Raw genomic sequence first — 10,897 nt, 5'->3', positions numbered from 1 at the left:
AAGACCAGAGAAAAGCATCTCTTCGCGCACGACGAAATTATTACAATAAAAGTATAAGACCGTGTGTGTATGGGAAACACTTTGGATTGTGTGCGCAGAATCAGAGCACAATTACGGGAAGCATCAACCACCGCAACCACTACAACAACCACAACAACAACAACAACTACCACCACCTGTGCCACCGCAGCAAATGAGCCTCGTTCTCGATGGAGCGCAGATCAGGCGCAGATCTAAGCTGCACTACGTGGTGGAAAGCGGTCGTTGGGTGTGCGACGTCTGCGGCCGTACCTACAATCGTGGCGATTCCCTAGCCCATCATCGCAGTATACACAGGGGCGACACGATCTGCCCGATCTGTCAGACCGTCTTCACGCGAAAATACACCATGCGCTGCCACATGTTGAACGTGCACGGGGTCAAGTAATAATCGTTCGAATGACGAATGTTGTGGGAACGGGGACGTAATAGAGAAACTCGAGGGATGAGGTCGCGGTCTTCGTACAGAATTGAGGACTCTTTAGCGTTCATCTAATTTTTAACGTCATTAGTGAACAATTGGAACGCCTAAAAAAGATATTAAGCTGCATCGCCTGTGCAAGGCGATAGATTATGTTAAACGTACTTATGCACGAATGTACGATCGACGTCAAAAGACGTAGCGTACACTCATTTTGGACTTTGACTAGTCTTTCGTGGGTGGTAGCCAATTACGTAAACGGTCTGGATCGGAGATTTGAAATTTTTGGGTAATTAGAACATACAATGTTCGTTTGTACAGCAATTTTGAATTATCTTGATAAACTGAGCTCAAGTTAAAAACTTGAAGCTGAAATATTTAGCTGTTTAAATTCTTTTGTTTTTTTTATAAAAATTCTTCAAGATTAATTTAAATATGATTCCTCAAAAATTATTACATGATATAAAGGTTAATTATCCCAAATTAATACTGCACTGAGGAATCAAACATATCTAAATGATTAGACATTATAATTATAATATTAATAATTTTATATTTATATATATATTTATATATACATATATATTTGATATATAATAGAAATATACTATATTTATATAATAATATTATTTATATAATTATAATATATATACTATATAATTTATTTATATGTATATATATGTATGTATACATTAAAATTATATATGAATCGTGCATACTGAAAAAAAAGTTCTATTCGCGGTCATATAACATTTATCTTATTAAGTCTAGATTTCATTATAATAACAGTACAACAAAAAAATTAAAATATTTAAGTAATATTATTACTTAAATGTATCACGATTATTTTTTCCTACGAAGTTGATTGTACGCAGATTTTTATGAAATGAGATTTTGATTTAATTTTTTTGTGCGTTTTTTGTATTAACAAACGCACGTCCATGTACAATAAAAATATTCCATAGATAACAATTGTGACATACGTCGACGGCTGTTATATCAATGGTTTACAATAGTCTTGTATTGTTTTGTACATAATTAAATAATCGCTTTAATGCATATGTGTCTGAAGAGATTTAGTATTTTTTTATTACTTTTAACATCGCACAAAATTACAATTTTATTTTCTTCATGGGTACAAGAATCTTTTTATATCTTCTTGTTCCTTTAATAATCGATATTCGATTGGTTGCTTTTTACAGAATTGTGTTCACATTCTTCCATACACGCGAGAAGAATTCGAGATATGCGTATGTACATATACATGTATAATAAATATAAAATAAGATAAAAAAACTCTCCTCTCTTTCGACGACGAACGAGTTTGCGATAAACGATGATACTCGAGTATCACAGGAACTCTACGTAACCAGACTGATCGTATTAAGTGTTATCGAGCGTTCTCGATTAACTGCACAAAAAGGGGGTTACCGTGTTACTACACCACACTACTTGGCGAAATCAGAGCATCGCGAATATTCGTAAATACATCAGCAGCAATTTTGTTTGAAACTTCATTAGTTTGTTAAACGTGCACAATTTATCTAGGGCGACATCTTCCAGGCAGCACGAAATCCATCCGTCGTCCTCCTTTAAACGTAATCGTCGTATATTTACGAGACGATTAAATTACCATTGACAAAACACACCCTTTATATACATATGTACATTATATATATATATATATATATATATATATATATATATATATATATATATATAAAGTTGTCATTTATGTTATGTTTCTGTTTCGGCGCAAAACTTATTAATTAGACAATCGTTGCTCGCAGTCGGATCGATCGATCTCATTGTATATCTAATTAATGTGACTATTGTTTATCGGTACGAAATTGCGAAGCATCAATACAAACAGAATAGATTCTTAGTGTACAGAATTGAATTGCGATAATCTTCGACAATTGACAAAACTATATGACACACTTTTTTCAAGTATACTCGGTAATAATCAGTGACAAAGCGTATTAAGCAGGTGTTCTAGTCTAGACGATGAAAAAATTTGCATATTTTTACGAATTTTTTTAAAAGAATACTACTGCACATATTTGTTTACGCTTTTATATATATCTACTTTTGTAGATATTTAGGAAATGTGTTTTTTATTTGAATAACGTAAAAAAAATAGTTGATTGCAATTATCCTAGTAAATAATAAATGGACATTTTTTAATATATATGCAAAACTTGATGTTGATGATAATTACTGAGAAATTAGCCAGCTTGAAAAATGTATTTTGAAATTTACGTAACATAAAAACAAAAATAAAATATTAACAAATAATAAACAAAATTTGTAGATATTTGCTAAATATGTACAAGTAGCTGTGTAAAAGAGTAAAAGAATATATGCAACAGTTTTCTTTTAAAAAATTCCTAAAAATAAATAATTTTTTCATACTTTAGCTAAAATATCTCTTTAATCGTGAGAACTCATTTATGAGGGAATTATTTTTCATTATTTCTTCACTCATCATTCTTTCATTATTAACTTTGTCAATTTTCATTACTCTCTTTATTTTATTGTTTTATATAGCTCATATCATAATTCGCAGAGATAGAATACTTTATTTTCATGAAAATTGAGGCCGGATAAATACCTCTCGTAATAAGTAACTTTTTCTTAGAAGCATATATAAAAAAATTTCTTAAATAGGTAGCGTTAAGCCGGGATTTTATTTAAGTCTTTAAAGTAGTTTCATTCATAATTTACAATGTGATAATTTCCGCTGTAATCAATAGGACGTTATGTGTGACAAATTGACGAATAGAATATACAGAAGAAAGCGCTGAGTTATATATTTTTTTTGTACTTTGCAATTAGAAAAATAAAGTCATTATATCGAAACCGTGCGTCTATTGACCCGTGGAATTATTTTCTCTTATATAACGATCGAACAACTTTTCGAGATCATGCTCCAAAAATCTTCCCAAATAATACAGTTTGGCAATATTCGATGTGACGACAAAAACTAGTTTGGCTCGTACAGCATCCTACCAACTTTAATTACAATTATTTATTTGCCAGCAAATGTTATTTTGATTTGACTGCAAAGTGATGTGACAGTTAATAAAAAAGTAAAAATGCAACCACACAGCTATTTTAGCTATAATAATAAAATCGCTGTGAGAGCTATCTAAAAAACTGTTATTTTAGCTGTATTAATTGATATGAAGTCGCGACAACAATAACGAAAATTCAGTTACAGCAATTTTATTATATACGTGCACCGCAATTTTATTATACACGTGCACCGTAAATGCACATAGATAGAAATCAGGATTGGAAAAAAACTTTAGGAACAAGATATTATTATTTTTTTGTTTAAGCACATAGTTTTTGTTTAAAACATGTTTTTAATGCTTGAAACGTGTGCTAAACAAAAATGCTGCGATTATAATTTGCAACACTGCTATCGCAGATGTTTTAAAGCTTTATGTGCTACTTGAGATGATTACGGATTTGATAACGACGATTCATTGAATAAGGATTTCAATAAAAAAATTTTAAAAATAGAACTGAGCTTTGCTCGGTGATCTTTTGTTACAATAATGTTTCTGCAAAAATTTATATACATTTTCTTACAGCAGATTGCGCGCTGAATATTTTTTTCGTCTTAAAACACAATCCAATACTGAAAAATTGAAGTAATAACATCGCAAATTAAATTGATCAATTTAATAATTACCGATGCTAATAAGGATCTTTGAAATATCACAAAGAATTTAAAAGGACTTTATTTCATTGAGATAATCGAATCTACGCATGATTCGACGCAAAAGTGAAATTTCGTAATAACGAAATTTCGCAGCATTTTCAGTGGTGAAGCATCCTCTTTAGACACGCGAATGTCAATTTACGAATTGTTGACTCCTCGCGCATGATACATCGCTCCACGTGTGCTAAAGTACGGCACACGACTCACGTGCGATTAATAGCGATTCATCAAAGGAATACATGATTGTCGGTTCACTACACATAACATGCGAGTTGGCAGTATATCTCGTGTCTGACGAAACCTTGAGCCTGATACTCGGCTTTCAATCACGACTCACGAACTTGGTCCCTCGAACCATGTTGTGCATGAATATTGAACATTACGTGTATTCGTTTCTTGTTTCCGTTTTCTTTTCGCTGTTGTTCATATTATGCCGTTGCATATTCATAGTTCACAGTAGCATGTTCGCTCCGAGATTACATTACAATTTACTGCCATTCTGTGTGTCGCCATTCTCATGATCACTGTCTCTCTTTTACTCTCTCTTTCTCTTCCTCCTGTTTGTAAGTCTCACCATGTGTGTTGCCTTTCTTTTTTTTTGTTTTTTTTTTGTTGTTGCTACTGCTGTTGTTCTCAGATCCGAGTGAACGAGTGGAAAAGTAGGTAGAGAAACGAAAGTGAGACGAGATTCTTCAGAGTGTACGAATAGCTTGCTACTGATATGCGATTTTTCTCGATGTTCCTCTTCTATTTTCCTCTTAACGTTGAAGGCACCTTTGTACTCGCAGCGTCGCGTACCGCGTGATCCACGACGAGGCATTTGTCCTAACTCTTTGATTATATATATATATATATATATATAGGAAACAATAAAATTCTAATAGAGGGAATCAAAGTAAAGGAAAAGAATTTGAAACTCTGCAACGTGCTAAATTTTTTCTATTTTAATAGCAATTATTGAAATTGCAGGCACATACATGTACATTTGCATATACGAAAATATAATTTTCATTTTATAATATATACCTATTTGTATATTTTATATTAATAATTAAATAATTTTATAAGAAGATAAACATATATATACTTTTAATAGAAATATAAAATTTGTGAGAATTTATTTAGAATTCGTAGGATAAAAAAAAATGTCACGTCGTCGGTCGTGAGGATACTCTCGCGTACTCGGGTACAGGTGATGAGCGAACCGGTAGCGCGTCCCGTAACACGAAATCCAGAAGTAGGGCATCGCGAGAGAGCGAAAGCCGCGTAACCGGTGCGTGCGTGCGTGCCACGACGTAGCATGAACGTTTGTGTCTGATTTAGATTCACACACGGTGGTCATCGAACAGCCGTCGCACTCGTGCAAACTCTGCGGTAAATCGTTTTGGAATCGAGACTCGATGTATAAACACATGAATATGCACAAGGGCACAACCCAGTGCCCGGTGTGCCACAAAGTGCTCAGCCGCACCACGCATATGAAGCGCCACTTGAAGAACCGCCACGGCTGGCTCAGCGGGGTCGGGACCGCATCCGCCGCCGCCGCCGCTGCCGCCTCCGTGACCGCGACCGCAGCCGCCGTCGGGGTGGCCCCGGTCGGTGGCGTCGAGACGCCGGCGCCGATCTCCGTGTCGTCGACCGCCCAGACGCTCGCCCAGCAGAACGCCAGCAGTCCGACGAGCATTGACGCGAACGCGACCTTCACGACGATACGCATTAGGGAGAGCAGCGTGGAGAGAATCACCTCTAGTCCTATTCCTTAGTGCGAAGACGCCCTACCAAAGAAAGAATCCCGTCGACGCAAGGGAGGATAGACCGGCGATCGGCCCTCGCCGTTCATTCCAATTTGATTCTTTCGCGATCGTACGATTCTTAGAACGTGCCGCGTTTCGCGTTAAATACTTCGGTTGTGATCGTCAGCATTTTCTCAAAAGCCGCTCGATAATTTATTAGACTCGGAAATGCACGAATGTAAAGAATTATTCGATATTTATTGAACCTGAAAATACTAGTGGTCCAACGTTTTTCTTTTTTTTTCCGTTGCTTTTCTAGTCCAACTGAGTCACTGGTGCCTGATAATATTTTTGAAAGGGTTTTTGGACTATAAAAAATCTGATAAAAAATACATTCTTCCAACATTCCAGAATACGATTTCAGAATTGTTTGACCCGAAACGGGTTTTCACTTTTTTACGTACACGTCCGAATTTGAGGCAGAATAATTAAAAATTGAAGACTCGCTTAGGTTTTTCAAATCCTCGGCTGGACCACGAGAATTAAGATTTTTCTAACATTATTAAATAATGGGATTAAAGTAACATAAATTAAACAGTTCGTTAAAAAAAAATAAAAACATGAAAATTATTTTATTTAATAATCAAGGATCTTTGTTGAATTATGAGGTAATACTTGAATATTTTCTCTCACACTTTCTGATTCTTATTAAATTAGTTTCTTGTTGCTTAATATTCAATTTGATAATGCGCATCAGTATCTACGGTCGCAACTGATCAGAAAACTGCAGTGAAGTAACCATGGTATTAATAAAATAGTGAAAAGAGCAAGCGTAGCCTGCCGCAGTAGAACTTTTGCGATTGAGTCGGACAAGTGGAAAAGAAGAAGCTACGATCGGCCGTCACGAAATCGTTTGATTAGCGTGATAAAAACAGCAAATTATAAGTAGAATTTTTGTTCTGTCATTGTGTTAGTTAGCATTTAATAAGCGCCAGTAAAATTGATACGTGTCAAAGTAGTATTATGCGAAAGAACCGATTTTTTTCGTGCAGTGGTACGCCAGGTAAAGCTAAAGGTTCAGTTTTCGGAGCAGTGAATTCGATTATTGTCGATAATCATTGATCATGCTAATTGCAATCAGATTGACATATCCGTGAGCGTGGCGATCATTATATTAATTTTTAACGAGCGAGCCCGGCTTGTGTGCCATATTTTTTGCGTCCGATTTTTTTTTATTGTTTCGTGGTATATCCTCTTTTTTTTTAATCAAAGAAAGGGAGCACGTGCGAAAATCGTAGCAATTATTATTTTGCTGTGACGTTAACGTATTGGGCCTATCCTGCTTTGGTCGTCGACGAGGAATTTATATTATACCTGTCTTGAACTTCACACAACCTAGTCATTCGTTCACATACATATATATGTATATATATGTATCTATATGTGTATAATGCACATAAGAAGGAACACGAGACACTTATACACACACACGTACACGTATAAATGTGCGTATACATTTTTTTTGTAACCAAAGACACGAAGGGAGAACAGAAACGATTTATTTTATCTAGTCAAATTTCTTCGAAAGTTCAGTACTTAATAGCATAAGGAGGAATGTGCATTTTTTTCGTGCGATCGATGCGATTCAGCGATGTAATTTCGCTACCCTTAGGTCATCGATTCGTGGGCGATCGATGATCGCCAAAAATCGGCGTTCTACATTGAAAAAAGAATTTGCTAATTATTACCAGATTTGGGAATAGTTATCAAATTTTTTTTTTTCAGTGTACGTAATTGTGGTAAAATTGCTGCAGCAATATTGAAGTCTATTAATCTATTAATCTGAGATTTTGTTAAAAGAAAGGAATTTTTAAATTTAATTAGCAAAACAGAAGCAAATTACTTTTACACATTCGCTACAATACGATTTTGAAATTATTATTCATACGTTGTAAATTATATTTTATTGTGTCTTTTTAATTGACATATGATACATTAAGCAATAGTGATAATTTTACACATTTACTGGTGCATTTTTACCATGATTGAGAGATACCGCTTCGAGATAACATTCGATTAGCCTATCCAGTGCCATTTTTTTTTTAAGTTGATGTGTCAACATGTCGAATTTTGTTTTTCACAACGTCTCGACAACTGGCTGAATTTTTCGCCGTGTCACAAGTCATAATGTCAATCAGTCGACGTGTCATAATGTTTCTCGGATTCTATTATCACTCTCCGACCGCGAGTCTACATGATATTATGCATACTCACATGCACTAGTTTTTAAGGTCTCGGAGACTTGCCAAATATCTATTATACCTAATGTATAGAGTACATCCTAATTTTTTATTTTAGTTTCGCGCAATAAAGTTAGTATCTCGTACTATATTATATTTCGTTTCTTTATTTTGTTGTCGTTATTGTTTGTTCTATTTTTTTTATCAGCTCCGATTTCGCGATAGCATTATTATGCAACGAACGGTGCAATGAGCTCATTTTACTTTGCCATTAGAGAGTCTCGGAGTTCATCGATAGTCATGCCTATATGTGCTCTTTCGCAATTTTAAATTTAAATTGATGAATCGATAAGGCTATGTGAATGTAGCTCGTCTTTTTTATAATGATAGCTTTAAATTATTTTATTTATTTACGCATTACTTTACTGTCCATAAGCAAAACAAATTGATTACCTAAGATTATTTAAAAAGTATATATATATATATATATATATATACATTAATATTTGTAATTTATTTATACAAAAGATATAAAATTATACATTAACAGATTTAGAGAAAGCTAAAATTATATTTAAAGTAATAATATTAAATATTATAATATAATAATAATATTAAGTATATAATATATGTATTTAATATTATTATACAATAAAAAATTAAATATATATAATATTATATATTGTATATAATATTATATGCAAGAGGTGTCCAAGACCATCCGTACATCCCTTTTAAAATAGAAGGAAGTAATTTGTATTAAAAATTCCACAAAATTTTTCACAAGAAAGTCGATATGTTCTATCGAATAGCGATATTTTCAAGTTACTGTTCCAATCAAATGTTAAATTTTTTTTAATATAACGTACTTTTTATTACAGATTTGTATCACACGCAAAAAGAAAAGAAACTTTTGTCTTAAACATTTTTGCTGGAAATGTCTTTTTTAAACCTAAAATAATCTTAAAATAAATGTGATGAAAAAATAAACTTAAATGAAAGAATAATGGAGATATTTTTCAGAAAAAAATTTTTGGGACGAAGTTTCTTGTTTTTTTTTTTTAATTTATTTGTACCCGAATCTGAAATAAAAAAAGAGTTATTTTTCATTTCTAAGGGATGTACGGCGGATGATCTGATGCACCCTGTATATTAAATTAAAGAAATGTAGTAAATGTAATAATATTAAATCTACCAAATTATATTTAAATTAAATAATATATATATATAATAATAATATAAATTATTTTTATGGACTTTGTGGACAGTATTGTATGTGTGAGTGCAAATATAATTTTACGCTGTACATTAGAAGAGAAATCGAATGCGCAGTACTCATTTTCGATCACGAGGTGGCTATCGATAAGTACAAGAGATTCTTCCGTAGAGAGGCTATATATTTTTCGTTTTAGAATGATTACATGAGGTCATACCCACACTTTGATTTCTTTTTCGAGAACGATATTCACCGATAACCACGGTTATCGGAATCTCTGAAACGAAGTGGGAATGTACAAATTGACGCTAGTTTACGAATGGATTGCAATTTAGTGCAATTACATCTAGTTCATATGTTTACGGATTAGTTTTCTCACCTTTTTTACACCTTGGTGCAATGAGACGTACGAGATGGATTTCGTGTTTCGCAATTATCTATATTGGTTTAGGGAAAAACGTTCATACAATATACGGAATATTTTTACGCGCATAGAGTTATTTTTCAGATTCCATAATGAATTTAAAATCGGTTTTTCTTGAAGACCCGTAGCGCCCGAAAATTGTCGCAATATTTTTTTAATATTGGAAAGTTTCTTATATTAATTTCTAATAAATAAAGAGAGAATTAAGAAAAGGAGATAGAGGAAGTTTTAAAGGAATTGGTTTTCGTGCGAATAAATTGTCTTAGCATATAATTCTTATAAATTTATAAACCGCATAATTTCCGTTGTATTTTTTATAATATCCGATCGTTGCGGAACGGCGCGCCATTTACAACGATTCGGGCTAACAACGGGGTTCGGTTGCTGTTAATTTACACAAACGTTATAATTTATGTTTTTGAAATTTATCTCTTATTTAAGTTGTCCTGCGTGACGTCACTTGTTTTAAATTCTTCGAGGAGCTACAAGAGAGAATTATACATATATACACGTATACATATTACGTATATATACATAATTATTCGCGTTTTATTTATACACATATATACATACGCGTATGTGTGATACGATCCCGCGCGTTAATTAATCGAGCGACGATCATGTACGCGCGCGTACGAACACGAACTATTACAATATTATTCTGTTACGGATGTGGGAAAACGAATGTGCACATTCCTCGAAAAGCCACGAATGCGAAATAAGTACAACACCGCCAATTAATATTGTCCTAGATGAATTAATATTCCCTTAGTTGATTATTTATAAAAGAAGAAAGAGATGAGACATATATATGTATACATAAAATATGAAAAAAAAATATATATATATAATATATTATTACGTAATCCTATGTTTGGCTTATGCAGGCTAAATAATGTAAGTGGACATATGTGTGAATAAAGTTGGAAAAACCATCAACTCACATAAGCGAGAGACTCTCCTCTTTCCTTCTCGTGAAACGTCCGACGACTCGCGACGACTTTACGGTCGCGCGCGAAACTTTGTTTCACTTCGCTTGAGAATCATCTCCGATTCAATTTGTTTCTTTCCCCGAGCACAAATTGCACGGA

The 10,897-nt window shown here is 33.5% G+C and overlaps 1 protein-coding gene across 6 annotated transcripts in view; it reads left to right on the top strand.

Moving 5' to 3' along the window:
• Positions 1 to 10,897, top strand: part of LOC105202690 (broad-complex core protein isoforms 1/2/3/4/5) — a 40,214-nt gene that overhangs the window by 17,340 nt on the left and 11,977 nt on the right. Inside the window, exon 6 of one of the 6 annotated variants that reach the window (XM_026132007.2) lies at positions 5,517 to 8,315. The exons of 4 other annotated variants lie outside the window; for them this stretch is intronic. In XM_026132007.2, the coding sequence (XP_025987792.1) occupies positions 5,517 to 5,956 (440 nt within the window). In that variant the 3' untranslated portion in view covers positions 5,957 to 8,315. Of the gene's footprint in view, positions 1 to 98; positions 2,046 to 5,516; positions 8,316 to 10,897 lie in introns of those variants that run through there. One more of the 6 variants, XM_011171324.3, reaches the window with a different exon arrangement.

This window comes from Solenopsis invicta, chromosome 16 (assembly GCF_016802725.1).
Source record: "Solenopsis invicta isolate M01_SB chromosome 16, UNIL_Sinv_3.0, whole genome shotgun sequence".
Lineage (NCBI taxonomy): Eukaryota > Metazoa > Arthropoda > Insecta > Hymenoptera > Formicidae > Solenopsis > Solenopsis invicta.
Note: the sequence above shows the minus strand (reverse complement) of the source record. Positions and strands in the feature narration are given on the sequence as shown.